The 16,717-nt window shown below is 33.8% G+C and overlaps 1 protein-coding gene across 1 annotated transcript in view; it reads right to left on the bottom strand.

The window, feature by feature from the left end:
* LRS1 (Transducin/WD40 repeat-like superfamily protein) overlaps positions 1-16,717 on the bottom strand; it is a 135,379-nt gene that overhangs the window by 78,981 nt on the left and 39,681 nt on the right. The window contains exons 4-8 of the mRNA XM_089811427.1: positions 5,713-5,775; positions 5,542-5,631; positions 5,094-5,405; positions 4,884-4,981; positions 4,196-4,231 (exon numbers count right to left, since the gene is read on the bottom strand). Coding sequence (XP_089667553.1) covers positions 4,196-4,231; positions 4,884-4,981; positions 5,094-5,405; positions 5,542-5,631; positions 5,713-5,775 — 599 coding nt within the window. The remainder of the gene's footprint in view (positions 1-4,195; positions 4,232-4,883; positions 4,982-5,093; positions 5,406-5,541; positions 5,632-5,712; positions 5,776-16,717) is intronic.

The raw sequence follows: 16,717 nt of genomic DNA on the forward strand, positions 1-16,717 counted from the left end.
AGAAAATTTGTTTCAATATTTAATCCTTTTTAGAAGTAACAATAATTTGTACTCTTTATAATCCTTACTTCATATATTCATTATGTTTTTTTTTGTTCACATATTCAATTTGATTCATATAACCCATTAAACGATTCGTGATATAATATTTCTTTAGCTATGGTTTAATTTGGATCACCCTTGTGATTTTTCGCCTCTTGAGGTTATTAAGCCATTTTGGGTGTTTTAAAATAGTCCATTTATCATAGGTACCCTATACAACCTTTTCCATTTGTTTTGATGCATAATTACTTGTTTGACATGACATGAATATTTTTTAGTTGTTCATGTAATATGCTTTTTCGACTTTCATCATTCTGAAAATTCCGTTATGTTATTTTTTTAAACAAAAAGAGTACTCTATTTTCTAATGATAATATATTTCTTTGATTGTGATTAGATTCCGTTATTTCAATTTATCAAACATTACTATTTAAGAGATTTTGTCTTCATTCAACTTGATATATATCTTTTTTCTCTCAATATTGTGACTTATCATTTACATATATTTATTTGAGTATATATGGGTGCACACATATATACCCAGATAAATATATAATTTTATTTATGACTATTATGATTCAGAAATTGATATATAACTTCACAAAATGAATTACGTACTCATGTTTACCCTCGAAGGAGTTTATACCTGATATCCATTCTTTGTTTATTTTTCCATTGATCTTCCTTGGATACCTGCATTGACCTTAAATGGATTATGAGTTATCTTACACATTTGCCTTCATTGTGATCTTTTGATATGCACTTAGTTGCACTTTTATGCTTTTATAGCATCATTCTATGCCCATGTTGGCACTTTATGGTTTTATACCATTGATCTACATGATTTATATGATTTTTTTTTTTTTGAGTTGCATAGGGAGCCAATTTTTCAAGGTTAACTATGTAGGTCCCCTCAATATAACTAATACATAGTTTCCTTATCTGGCCCATGGAGTATCCCTCCATCTTATATTGGTGTGCACTCATTTTATATGGAGTTTCCATCCATTTGATCCTATCTGTTCCACTTTGATAGGATAATATCTTTATGGAGTTTCCCTCCATTTGGTTCTATTGGTTCCACTTTGAAAGATTGATATTTATATGGAGTTTCCCTCCATTTGATTCTATATGCTCTACTTTGAAAGGTTGATATTTATGGAGTTTCCCTCCATATTGTTCCATTTTGTTCATCAATGGAGAGGATGTTATTATTGGAGTTCTTCCCTCCAAATTCAGATGATTTAATCCAATTTGAAGGCTATATGTTGTTAAATCCTCATAATCCATTCCTTTTAGTATCCTAACAAAATTCATGATAATACTAATTTGATCAGCATGTCTCTCCTTATACTTTATTTTCATATATTAATGTGATAATGATTTGCATACTTCATTGCTTAGATCATGAATCATGCATGTTATGAATTGATCACCCATTAATTTGCAATGGGATGATTCATTAAGTGGACTGTCTATATCCACGTGATTGATGCAATGTTGATGCACATATCATTAGTTGGCCTTGTCTATAGTCATTAGTACATTAGTATAATATACTTTTCTTGAGAACACTGATCAAGCTTTTTTGTCCTTGTTGATAATATTTTGAGCATATAATATCAGGTTAACTTCATTGCTTTGTGGTAACATGTAGTATTTTCCTCTCTATTTCTCTATGAAAATTTTCTTATCCTTATTTAAAAGGATTTCTAATTTGAATATAAAATGTAATGCTCCTTGTGGATAGTTGTCTTGTTTCTTGTGTCTATGTTTTTCAGGTAATCCATACAAGACAATATTATTTGCTATATATTCAGATTACCTATCCACTTCTCTCTTGGATCTACGAAGATCTACCTACACTCACAAGAGACCTTTTGCATAATTGAAGACATTCTCAAAGATCAAGTTGCTGCTATTTAGAATTTCATTGTAAAAATTTGGCTTTAATACCCTTTGATGTAATTTCCCCAAGTAAAGATTAAAGGGGGGTGTTAGAATTTATAATCTTTCCTTGGTTGTATTTATTAAATGTGATAAACCAAGGTATCCCTTAAGTTGTTTGTCCACATGTGAGGACCAGTCCTTTTTTGTAATTCCTTTATTAAGGAAAATAGTTTATTCCTCCTTAAGAGGATTATGACACTTGTTATGCACACACTTATGAATGTGACAATCGTTCACTTAGGAGTTACAAATAACTCCTCCTCTCATCTCTTTATAAGAGATGCTTCTCTCTCATTCTTAATACACAATTACGATGTAGTTCATGTAATGAGCCCTATGGCTCCTCATTATCTCCTCTCTCTCTCTCTCTTCATTCTTAGGCATTTGCCTCATTCATATAATTCACAAGGAGTTTTCTTTGCTTTCCCCTTTCAAAAATCTGTGCCTCCATTATTGTGTTGATCTTTTGGAAAGCTCTTGCAAAGTATGGTAATTATGTTCATTACAAACTCTCTTGGATTAATTTATGATTATTTATTTTTAGTTCATTTCAATCTTATTATTTCTAACAGGATTGCTCAACATGCGAAGGTTTGGGTTGAAGGAATTCAGGAGAAAGCATTTAAGCATGCCAATGATTTGGTACAAATACATACTAGGATGGATGCATCTAATGCATAGTGGGTGTTCTTAGTGGTCATTTATTGCACCCCACTCCCTTCCTAAATGAGCATTGCATAGTGGCCATTTATTACCCACTATAGTAGTAGATTCCTTATTGCATTTATATAGATTCCTTTTCTCTGCCCTAAACTTATTAGGGCTGATGTGGCACAATCTTGGCCATCGATTATTGTGATCATCCAGGCCGCCCATTGTAATCGAGGGCTTATATAAAGGCCTCACTTCTCATTTGTAAAGGAGGATTTTCTAAGATTGTTGCTATGAGCTACTAAGATAATAGCGTTTTCATTGATGCTTAGTGAATAATTGATGTGTCTTGGTGCTTGCTTGTTCTCTTAAATTCCCTCACTTAGATTAAGTTTAGTTTAGTTGAAGTGGTGTGATTGCAATGGAGAAGATGATGGTGTATTGATGAGTTCCTTTGGTTCATACTTTTGACCTTTTATTGATTCTAAATCGTTGTGCAAAGTTAGCCTGAACCCCTTTCATGCATATGTTTAACTTCTATCACTCATATACATTGTTCTTCATGATGGTGTATATTGTGGTGTGAAAATCTTTGGCATAACCCTTGAAGATTGCACAAGTTCACATGTAGTTGTAGTATAACTTGGCAAAGCGAAGCTCAGTAAATTGAGGAATTTGTCTATGAAAGTACTATCTATTGTCATTACTTCCCTTAGGAGTAAAATAGAATCTCTAAACCCTATCCTATTTGGTTTCTACATATTTTGTGAAAAACCAAAAAAGTACTTCATTGTAAAAACTTGAGATAGCTCCCACATCCAGTATCGCTTGAAATGAATCTGAGTAAACACGTAAGGCCCCTTGTGATCATCAGCAAATCACATCAACCACCGAGCTTATCCACAGTCAAGACCTAACGTTAAAGGAACCTTGAAGCCATTGTATGGTCTTCTAACAATCTAAGCATATACGAGACTTTATTCGAGAGAGGATAAGATATTTCAGTATTTTGTTCTACTGTCTGGTGGGTCATAAAACACACATCAATAACACTCTTAATGGAAATGCATTTCTGTACTTTCTTTAGAACTAAAACAAGAAAAGATATCTAATTGTACCCTTACAAACAGTATGTTATGATAAAATACAAAAAAGTTTATGTTTTGCACTTGTCGTTGGTAAATGAGATGAAGGTTTTGCTCCACAGAATGTTCCTATGATATAATTTTATTTTGTTTCGTTTTGTCAACCAATGAAAAATACCTTTCACAATAAAATGAAATAACTTAATTTCTGCATTTTACTTCAGCCGTTTTCTCATCTTTATACAACTCACTTTAAAGCACATCTCCTGACATCTTTGAAAATTTGAATTTGTATGAATATACCTTAGTCAATTACATAGTTTCATAGCTCTGCCACTTTTAACCAAATGCTAAAATTGGAAACAAAGAGTATATGTCATTGGCGAAAGCAGCCTGAATATTCAATGATCTACAGTAGAATAATATTTTGCATCAAATTTAGCATGTTCATAACAAGCACAGCTCACCGTATCATAGAATCTGATGATCCAGATAAGCAGAACCTGCAAAGTCAAAAATTCAAATAAAAGTCATGTCAGACTTTTCATTAGTCTGCTAACTAAAATATAACATGGAGTTTTGTACATGAATGCGTGATAAAATACTGAGGCATGTTTCTGTGATTTGTACAAGAGACTAATGACAGCACACAGTAAAACAGTCTAATAACCAAAAAAACTCTAATTACAGCACATAGATAAAAAAATTGAATAGAAAACCAAAGAATCATAAACGATTAGGCTATAACCTAATGAGTCTAGAACATAAAACTTAAGGCAAAGGCACTTATAAAATTTCACTATCTCAACATGACTTACTCCAATTCTGGCAATCATAGTTGACTTCTGTAGGCCAATCTAATGGTCCCTATGATGTTTGTGTGGGTGTGGGTGGGTGGGTGAATGTGTGTGCGTGTCTACCAAATCAAATAAATCATTAATATGTCTCAGCCATTGGAAACTGTTACTTGCCTTAGAATAAAGTGCATCAATAGTCATAACAAAGCACATTGCAAAATGTGCTGTGAAATATCATATCACTTGGTTTCTTTATGATACAATCTAAACAGAATCCTATGAAACTTGCTATGGAATACAGATTCCTTAAAACATCTTAAAGATATTCCTGAAGAACACATACTATAATTACAACTACCTGCCAGTGGAATCCAATATCAGAGCTCGCACGTTGTCACTGTGCCCCCTAAGTTTCATTTGTTTTGCCCCAGTTCTTGGATCCCAAACCCGCACTACCTGCCATGAAAACAAGTTCTACATGAAAAACAAAAAACATTTAATTGCACATTAAAGGAATTGATGAAGCTAACACAAACTCAGTTTTGATAATATGTTAAAATGACATTACCTTCTCAGTCCCTCCAGACACAAGCAAGCTACCCACATCATTCATAGCCAATGCATAAACTGATTCCTTGTGTCCTTTAGCTGCAATTGGACTGTACCCCTGCATCTGTGACATATGCAATGAAGTGGCATTGTTGTTGACATTTGTAACTCGACCAGTAGTACTGCTCAAAACAGAATTTCCAGAACTGAGAACACCATTGGAAGTATCATCATCCATTGATTCAAAGGCTCGTGAGATTGGAGTCAAAGCTGCTTCAACATCCCATATGAACACCTCACAACCAAGACCTCCTGAAGCAACGATATTGCTCTAAAATGCATGAAATTAAGGAAGGATCAGAAGAGGACGGGAAAAAAATCACCCCCCTCAAAAAATTTGAAGCAACTTGACATCATTTTTACAACATATTTAGAAATGCATCCAGGATAAATAGACAGAAAATCACATTCTTTGATGCTGCTGCAAGGCATGTAACATAGTCTGAGTGTTGACGAAATGTTCTGGTACAAACCCCATCTGAGAAAGGATTCCACGTCTGTGAGAATATTAAAGAATTAGAAAACTGCACACCCGAACCAAAATGAAAAAAAATGCAATTAAAAAATTAGGCAAAAACCTTGAGAGTTGTATCTGAAGAACAAGAAACAAGTGTCTCGCCTGTGAGGACAGCATCGTTTACCTGAACAATAAAATTAAAGCAATCACTATAAAATAGGCTTTACCATAAACGGTATTGCAAATTAATATCCACTGTGACAGACATCTTTTCAATTCTTTTTGTATATGATTTGCTCCAAGGAATCATTCCCATATATGTTATTCTCTATTTTAATAGTCTGCACTCCCTCTACAAAATTATAATTACCAGGAGACAGCCTCATACTGTTAGTGAAGTCAGGGACAACTGAACCATTTTTCAAAATAAAAGAAATTTCGAAATATATGTGAAAATAAGACTAAGTGTTTGCTAAGTGTATCATAACAAACAGTTAAGTTTTACTTGAAGATATAGACATAAGCCCAAACAGGAATGTCGTCATCCCCGTAACCTCCCCTTACCCTCATTCCATGAAGGTAAGGGTTTCACATATTTTCAATCAAATATAACTTTCATGAGAGCAAGCATTTTAGGCTTTTTTATTGTTTCCATTCTTACTAGTATTTCCTTGGGCTTTGTTACAAAAAAAAAATGCTCAATAAATAAATAAATAATTTTCCATGGAAAAATTAAAAACTTACAGTCGGAGTAATTATTTAGCTCTTTTGGCTCCAGTTAACCAAATATTAGCATGTGAAGGAAAAATAAACATAAGTTGTGTAATATGAAAATCTGCCATAGGAAACTTCTTAATGTTCAAGGGCCCAGACAAATCACTTTCAAACTCTGCACATCTGGAGATATGTACATATATGTCCTCAACATAGGAAACTGTTTCTAATGCAGAAGACAACCAAGGATCACCATATGATTCTCCAACTAACTAGGGCCCAGACAAGTCAATTTAAAACTCTGCACATCTGCACATATGTACATGCCTGTCCTCAACACAGGAAACTGTTTCTAATGCAGAAGACAATAGAGGATCACCATATGATTCTCCAAGAAATTATGAAATGTATTCAGCATGTTTTCTTTAAAATCTCTTCACAGTTGCACCAGCCGGTGAAATACCATTTCACTCCTATCCTGGATATAATTAACAAATTGCATTTCTGAGTTTTCGCTGAAGATTTGACTGTAAGTCTGGAATCAGCACAATCTGGATTCTTAAATAAAAACAAACAGGGTCTTTTAAGGTGGGTTAGTATTGTATAATCTTACTTCTGACTAGATGAAATTGAGAGATCCAAAGAGCGGTGTGAAGACTATGTTCTGAATATCTACTTTCAAATACCAATGCAAGAATTGAGTGGCACTTATCCTTCATATACTTTATTGACTTCGACAATACCTCCTTTTTAAGGCTTCTGTCAAAGTTCAAGTCATTAGTTAAGTTTACAAATCAAGAATGCTCCAGAGCCCCAGATATGCATGTTAGGGCTTGGATCAGAATCACATCAAATTAAGGTTGCATTGGATCAGAATCACATCAAATTTAAGGTTCCCAACTTCCCTGAATCCAACAGAACTCAATTAACATTCTGTCATTCTATCATTTATTTTGCATCAAATGGTAGATAGTATCCACTGTTTCTTTATGTAAAGATTCTGCAAATTCTGTATACTTTGAATCAAACTTTTATTTCAGTCCTTGAATGCTGAGAATGGTCTTCTAATAATCTGAATATTGAGGAAGTTGACACCTATATTTCTGATCAGAAAATTACATACTTCTGCAATAGATCAGTGGGATGATATTGCTTGAAGAAACCAACCTAATTGTGTAATGTGTGTTGAACACTGAACTTCTCTATGCAGATGCAGGAAGGAATAATTAACCTTTGATTAAATGGGAGTATCTCTGCAATGTAATCACTAGATATTGATGCTTAGAGGAGCAGACTGAATTGTAACTGTGTGCTCTCAAACTACACCAATAACCTCCTTAAATATTGATACCAAAGGATATGTCCCTCAAAGAGTCATGTCCCTTCTAAGTTAACAAATATAACCCCTCTAGAAATCGGCGATTAGTAAAGAAAGTTATAACATTTGCTTACTAAGAAAGTGTATTAGATTAGTTAACTATTACCAAACAATTTCTAAGAAGTCGCCGGCTCTCTAGAAGGTTATATTATTCAAAGAAACACTTGTGATATTTAAGGTAAGAAGGTCTAGTGCGTTCTGCACTTTCAGAATTGTATGTTATCGGGTTAAATACTTAACACTCCCTCTAAACCTGATAATCATACAGAGAGATATTATATCTAGCAACATCAATAGAGATGAATAAGCAAGGATTAATACTCTATATATGTCTGAATCTTCTTAGTATTTGGTATCATAGAACACATGATACAATGTCATATTATTAAACTTGTGATATGATAAATCACTGCTTTCTAGTGATAAGATACAGGATAAATCTGAAGAGCAATTTAATTATTTATCCAAGTTGTGACTCATAGAAACTAGTATTTCTATATCACAACAAGATCCTGAGTTTAAGATCTACCAGAATACAGGAGAAATCCAGAGAATACTAAAATTCTTCTTTTATCCAAATTGTGACTCATAGACATAGCAATGTCCACATCACAATAAGATCTAAAACTCAACTAGATCTTATAGTAGAACTCTACTGTTTAGCACATTATTTAAGAGATCGTCATCGCTCATAATGTCTTTTATACAATTGCTCATTATCTCAGAGATCGTCACCTCTTAAATAATGAATGCAAATGGTGGAGCCCATAACAGTCAATAGTCTGACAAAATAAAATAAAATTATTTTATTAATAATAAAAGAGTACATATGGATTACAACTCAACCATACCAAGTCTCCTCCTGAAGTGTTCTATCTTCACTCTAGATAGAGGTTTGATGAGTATGTTTGTTGTCTGATCTGCAATGCAAATGTATTCTAATTTTACATAATGGTAAGGAATTTCAATATGCTTGGACCTATCATGAAAAACTGGATTCACTGAAAGCTTGATGGAACTTTGATTATCTCAATGAATAATCGTAGGATTCATGGCTTGCCCAAATACAGACTGGTTCTCGAGAGGCCATTGCTGCTGCAGTGTATTCAGCTTCTGTGGAGCTCTGAGCTACTAAAGACTGCTTTTTGCATATCCAAGATATTATCGCTGATCCTAAACTGAAATAGCATCCTGAAGTACTTTTTTTGTCTTTAACACTTCCACTCCAATCTGAATCAATGAATCAATATAAGTCTAAGCCAACTTTCTCGTATTTGAGTCCACAATTAAGAGTGCCTTGTGAGTATCTCATAATGTGCTTAATCGCAACTAGGTGAATCTCCTTTGGTTCACACATAAACTGACTAAGGCATTAACAACATAGCAAATATCCGGTCTTGTATTTACTAAGTACATAAGGGACCCAATCATCTGTCTATAGAGAGTAGAATCTATGGAAGGTGATTCTGCTGCTACTTCCTTAAGTTTATGTAGATTAGTCTCGATTGAAGAAGACATAGGCTTGCAATTCCACATTCCAAATCTCTTCAAAATATTTGATCTATACTTCCTTTGATTAAGTATGACACTGTCAGAACCCTGTTGTACTTCCAATCCTAGGAAGTAATGAAAGAGTCCCAAATCTTTCACCTTGAATTCTCTAGTTAGATCTTTTTTGCACTGATCTATGAGATGATCATCACCTATTATTAGTAAATCATCAACATATAGTATCAGAATTACCATATCATCTTTATCTCTTTTATAATATAAATTTAAATCGGCTTCATTATTGGAGAATCCTAAGCCGGTCAAATACTTATCAATTCTTTCATACCAGGCCCTGGGAGCCTGTTTAAGCCCATAGAGAGCTTTCTTGAGCCTGCAAACAAAAGCATTAGGATCATGAGTTTCAAATCCTTCAGGTTGCTCCGGATATACTTCTTTTGTAATCTTTCCATTTAGTAATGTTGTTTTTACATCCATCTGATGTACTTTCCATCCCTTTATTCTTGCAATCGCTAAGACTGCTCTTACGAAGGTATATCTGGCAACAAGAGCAAAGGTTTCTTCATTATCAATCCTTTCCTTTTGAGAAAATCCTCTGGCTACAAATCTGGCTTTATACTTTTTAATGCTACCATCAACAGCATGCTTTATTTTAAATATCCACTTGGAAGAAATAACAAATTTTCCTTTAGGTCTTGGAACAATTTCTCAAATATCATTTTTCATAATAGATTGGTATTCTTCTGTTATAGCTTCTTTCCAAGTTGTATGATTGATAGCATCAAAAGGATTGGTTGGTTCTGATTTGGATAAATCACTCATGTTTGTTGTATAATTAGAGAATCTTTTAGGTCTTTTACTTTCTCTGAATGTTCCAAAAGGTGTAGCAACTTCTAGAGCTGCCTCAACTGTTTTAATGGCCCAAAGTGGTATTTTTTTTTAATTTCTATTTTCTTCAAGATTCATATTTTGAATTTCATCTTCAATTTCTTCTAAGTTCTCCCTCTGGGACCCAGATTCACTATTTCTTTTAGAACTAGATAAAGGAGAAGGTTCTTTAGAACTTATGGCTCTTTTGAATGCAAGATCTTCTTCAAAGATTACATCCCTACTAAGTTCAATACTTTTCTGTCCAGGTACGAAAATCCTATGTGCCTTAGATGTTTCACTATACCCTACAAAAATACCTTACCTCCTAGAGAGTTCTAACTTGGTTCTCTTTTCTTTTAGAACATGGATATATACAGGGCATCCAAAAATCCTAAGATGACTTATATTGGGTTTAACCTTAGTAAATACTTCTTTATGAGTTTTATCTCTAAGGTAAGAGTGAGGGCTTCTGTTTTGAATATATACAACAGTACAAGAGGCTTCTGCCCAAAGATAATATTCCAAATTTTGATCAAAAATCATGGCTCTAGCAGCTTCTATAATTGTCCTATTCTTTCTTTTTGCTACCCCGTTTTGTTCTGGATTATAAAGAACAGTGTACTCCCTCTTAATCCCTAATTCTTTACAAAACCTTTTATACAAGTCTAAGGTATATTCTCCTTCGTTATCAATTCTAAGGATTTTAATTTTATGCCCTAAAAAGTTTTCAGTCAATGTTTTGAATTCTTTAAATCTCTATAGGATTTCTTATGATTCTTTGCATTTTAAAAAGTAGATCCATGTTTTCCTAAAGAAGTCATCTATGAACAAGATATAATACCAAAATCCTCCAAGAGAAGGAACAGACATAGGTCAACATAAATCTGAATTAATTAATTTTAGTACATTTTTTTTTTTCTAGTACTATCATGAAATGGACTTCTGGTGTTCCTACCTAGAGTACACCTTTTGCAAATACTTGAGTGATATTTATTTAGTTTAGGTAATCCAGTAACCATCTTCTCCATAGTTGATAAAGTTTTGAAATTTAGATGCCCTAATCTTCTATGCCATATTTCATTTATATTTGCAACTTCATGAAGTAAGGCTTGAATAGATCAACTAGATTCTATATTCAATTCATACAAATATCCTTTTCTCTGACCAATTAACTTTGATTTCTTGATGGAGGAATTCTTTACCCAAGTTAATACTTTGTCATCCACGAATGCAACATCTTGCCCATCATCTTCAAGTGTTGTAATTGAGATTAGATTTCTTTTAATTCCTGGTACGTAGAGTACACCTTTGAGAAGAAGAGTATTTCCTAATTTTAGTTTCAAAGTGCAGTTTCCAATTCCTCCATGTTTTCCTAAAGAAGTCATCTATGAACAAGATATAATACCAAAATCCTCCAAGAGAAAGAACAAACATAGGTCCACATAAATCTGAATTAATTAATTCTAGTACATTATTTTATTTTTCTAGTACTATCATGAAAAGGACTTCTGGTGTTCCTACCTAGAGTACGACTTTTGCAAATACTTGAGTGATATTTATTTAGTTTAGGTAATCCAGTAACCATCTTCTCCATAGTTGATAAAGTTTTGAAATTTAGATGCCCTAATCTTCTGTGCCATATTTCATTTATATTTGTAACTTCATAAAGTAAGACTTGAATAGATCAACTAGATTCTATATTCAATTCATACAAATATCCTTTTCTCTGACCAATTAACTTTGATTTCTTGATGGAGGAATTCTTTACCCAAGTTAATACTTTGCCATCCACGAATGCAACATCCTGCCCATCATCTTCAAGTGTTGTAATTGAGATTAGATTTCTTTTAATTCCTGGTACGTAAAGTACACCTTTGAGAAGAAGAGTATTTCCTAATTTTAATTTCAAAGTGCAGTTTCCAATTCCTTCAACGGAGTGTGCTGAATTATCACCAATGGTAACTTCACCGTTAACCTTCTCTAATAAAGAGTCTAGTGTTTCTTTGTATCTCGTTATATGTCTAGAAGACCCATTATCAATTACCCATGCTTTATTTGAAATTTCATTTGATAGTGAGAAATACAAAACACGGTTCTCAGGATCATAAATATCTTCTTCCCTAATTACATTTGTACCATTTGCTTGTTGTTTGGAATTTTCAGGACAATTACATCTATAGTGTCCAAATTTTTCACATTTGAAACACTTTATTTTAGATAGACCTTTCTTGGGTTTTCCATTCTTTTGATTTCCCTTTTGTATTAAGAACATGAAGTTCTTCATCTTCTGTTTTCGGTTTCCCTCCTTTCTTCAGTTTTCTGGATACCTCTTGAAGACAATCGTTCTTAAGTCTGTTGAAATCCGGAAGATTATCTCTAGCACTTATTCCTTGTGCAAATGTTTTTCATGAATCTGGCAATCCATCTATAGCCATTAGTGTTAATTTTGTGTCACTAATAGTGGTTCCTATACTTGATAATTCATTCCTAATGTCGGCAACCCTTAGGAAGTAAGAATTTATCGATTCTCCTTTCTTTATCTGAACGTGATTTAGTTGCCTTTTCCGTGCAAGAACCCTAGTTGCATTGTTTACTTCATATGCATTTCGTAATGCATTCATCATATCAAAGGCAGTTTGATGTTTTGTAAGCATAGGTACGATCTCATTTTTACTCCATCTAAAATGATTTAAATGTTACAAGATTCAAGAATTGGCAGATTAACGGATTTCTGGATGATTGATTGATTAACAAAGGAACAAATGTGTTCCTTATAAAGAATTACAAGGACGTTGTTTCTTTTTAGAAACAACATAGACTGAAAACGGAATTAAAAACAAAACTAGAGACAAGATAATTAATTTAATAGTTTATAATTTATTAAATTAATTTATTTTCTTCTGAAATTAATTGTTTATATATGATTTGCAGGTATGCTGGCCATAAAGGCATGATAGATAGATTCTTTCTGCTTTGAGTGTTGGGCAGCATTGGCTTGCTGTTGAATTGACTCTGACTTCTAATGCTGCTAATACAGATGTTCATAACGTGTGAATATCTCAAATGGCACAAACTTCAAGGTGAGAAAATTAAAGACCCATAAATATTTAATATTTAATAAAACTGAATGTGATAGGATAATTAATTTAATAGTTAATAATTAGAATTAAATTAATTTGAGTGTTTCTATGAAGTGCTCATAGGACGATGGTAGACTTTTCAGAATGATGACTACCATATCCTCTTCCTCCATTTTCCGACCAATAGCTTCAAGCTAATCACGGATGTCCTTAATCTTTGTCAAATGCTCTTGTAAGGGCATACGTTCATCCATCATAAGGGAGAACAACTGATTCTTTAGAAAGAATGCCCGACTTTTGTCAGATGTTTCATGCAACTCCTTCAGATATTTCCAAATTTCTGCAGCTGACTTGCCAGAAGGAATTTGCGGTAGCTGATCATCGATAACAGAGAGCTTAAGAAGCATAACAGCCTCTCGATTGCGATCATCAAACTTGTCCTGTTCTGCTTGGTCGGAGATCGGACGAGTCTTTGTGCCCAGAACAAGCTCATCCAAACGACGATATTCAAAGATTGTCAACATGCGCTACTTCCAGTGATTATAATTGTGGCCATTGAATCGTAGACTACCCTCCAACATCAGATTAGTCGAAGATGCCATTTGCACGAAGTTCGAGGCAATGCTGAGGCTGACCCAAAAAAGACAGTGCCCAAAAGAGTAGACAGAAAACCTAGAAGAAATCTGCAATCGCAATGTAAATCCGCCGGCTCAAAAATTGAGGCACAAAAAACAAGGTACCCAAAAAATCTAACGAAGACCCAGATGAGGTCTCGAAAAACCCACCAAGAATCTATAAACAAAAAAAATTTCCGACCCCAAAAATTAGGGTTTCGAAAAAAAAACGGCCCTGGCTGAAAAAAGCTTGAAAAAACTTCAGATTTCTTGATAAAAATGGAGGATTTTTTTCCAGGGAGAGCGCAAATGATGAAGAATGCAGACAAAATGAACTAATCCTTGACCCTACAATCGCAATTTTGCTGTCAAATGGGCTTGAAAATACATGGACACGATTTTCAAATTCATAAACCCTAGCTGAAACTTAGATGGGCACAGATAAATTTCTAAAAAAAGTAGAAATCTTGGACAGGCTATAGAGAAATCCCTAGAAATAATTTTAAAAAATTTAGCAAATAATTTCAAAAGAAATTATAAATTTTTCGAAAAATTCCTTATCATGGCTCTGATACCATGTTACAAGATTCAAGAATTGGCAGATTAACGAGATTTCCGGATGATTGATTGATTAACAAAGCAACAAATGTGTTCCTTATAAAGAATTACAAGGACAAAGAAACAATGTAGACTGAAGACGGAATTAGAAACAAAACTAGAGACAGGATAGGAAACATTCCTATCTAGACTGAAGACAAAAAAGACAGGATAGAAAACATTCCTATCTAGACCGAAAGACGGACTACAGACAAGTAGTTGACTATTATAGAAAGTATAAGATATTCTCTTAATATTAAATGGTTTTTCTATTTCCTCTACTCCAGATAGATTTATGAGGTTAAACTGATGGTTGTTTGGATACTTTGTCAATGAATTGTCTTACATCATTCTCTTCAAGAATCATCATGATTCTGAATTTCAAAGTGTTCTTTCCCATCAAACCTGCCCTCGGGTCTGATTGTGTATGTCATTGAAGATAGGAGATAGTTGCTAGATATATATGCAGTCTGATAACTGAATTTCGCAGAGCCTACGTTCAACTACCAGAGCTTTGATTCCATGTAAAGATTCTGCAAATTCTGTATACTTTGAATCAGACTTTTATTTCAGTCCTTGAATGCTGAGAATGGTCTTCTAATAATCTGAATATTGAGGAAGTTGACACCTACATTTCTGATCAGAAAATCATATACTTCTGCAATAGATCAGTAGGATGATATTGCTTGAAGAAACCGACCTAATTGTGTAATGTGTGTTGAACACTAAACTTCTCTATGCAGATGCAGGAAGGAATAATTAACCTTTGATTAAATGGAAGTATCTCTGCAATGTAATCACTGGATATTGATGCTTAGAGGAGCAGACTGAATTGTAACTGTGTGCTCTCAAACTACACCAGTAACCTCCTTAAATATTGATACTAAAGGATATGTCCCTCAAAGGGTCATGTCCCTTCTAATTAGCCTTTGATTAAATGGAAGTATCTCTGCAATGTAATCACTGGATATTGATGCTTAGAGGAGCAGACTGAATTGTAACTGTGTGCTCTCAAACTACACCAGTAACCTCCTTAAATATTGATACTAAAGGATACGTCCCTCAAAGGGTCATGTCCCTTCTAAGTTAACAAATATAACCCCTCTAGAAATCGGCGATTAGTAAAGAAAGTTATAACATTTGCTAACTAACAAAGTGTGTTAGATTAGTTAACTATTACCAAACAATTTCTAAGAAGTCGCCGGCTCTCTAGAAGGTTATATTATTCAAAGAAACACTTGTGATATTTAAGGTAAGAAGGTCTAGTGCAGTCTGCACTTTCAAACCTGTATGTTATCAGGTTAAATACTTAACACTTTATAGTTTTTATAAGCTGCCTCAGATCCAAAACAAGTGCCAAATAAGATCTTAAAGCTGTTCCGCCTCATACTAGCTGAATTCAAATTGGAATGTAATCTCAGTAGTAGCATTTATTGGACATTAACTGTCACAGATATGTTACGAGTGGACAGATAAAAGATAGAACATTCAAAATAGTAATGATGAGGCTTCCTGATAAGTCAGTTTCAACAAACATGAGACGATGCGTTATAAAAAATAAAAAACATAAAGGGCAAGCAGGCAGTAGGAAATGTTAGAAATTATCTGTAACACTTCACACACTTCCATGGCATCACTGTACTGTTTTTCTCTGATAGAAATCATCAGTAACACTTCACATTTCTTCATTCCAGGGCCTCTAGTTTTTTAAAGACTTTTGAACGAATGAGGAATGTCTTCTCATTGGATCTCATTTGCAAGTGCTTATACATGTTTGAGACCTTGGTTAGAGAAGTGCAAGTGATTTAAGTCCTTGTTTCATCTTCAGACTTCATGGCTGCTTTGTCTTCCAAAAGAGATCTGCCAATATGTTGGATTAGTATTGGGTCAACTGTTTCTACTGGAAAGGCATTTCCTTGGCATTGAGATGTTATAGAAATAAGTAAACCGGTTTATCTTTGCCTGGAGGTAATTTGTAGTTTGTCCAATTAAACAGATGAAAGTAAAGCACCACTGGAAGTCAAATCAAGGTAGAGATATCAAGTATGAAAGTTTATCAATGCCAGCTTATTCAAGTGTCCTTATGAACTGAGAATTCCTTTATCCAAGAATTAGTTTTCAACTTCAAGCTACCTACAACCACACCCAGACAGTTTGAATGCATAGTGTAGTAGCAAGAAGAATATGAAACACATCATCTGTTGTAGTTAGGATGTTGTATTTTTGTAACCAATCGAAAAACATTATATTAAACCAAGTTACAAAGTTAAACCCTATCACTTTCAACTATTCAAGCATCAGTGATTTTTCGAAATTAGCCTTGTTTTGTATGAGTCGTCTTTGTTACTTCAGGTTAGTATCTTT

The sequence above is a fragment of the Cupressus sempervirens genome, chromosome 11, assembly GCF_028749045.1.
Source record: "Cupressus sempervirens isolate cs-2001-9-10 chromosome 11, ASM2874904v1, whole genome shotgun sequence".
Taxonomy (NCBI): Eukaryota; Viridiplantae; Streptophyta; class Pinopsida; order Cupressales; family Cupressaceae; genus Cupressus; species Cupressus sempervirens.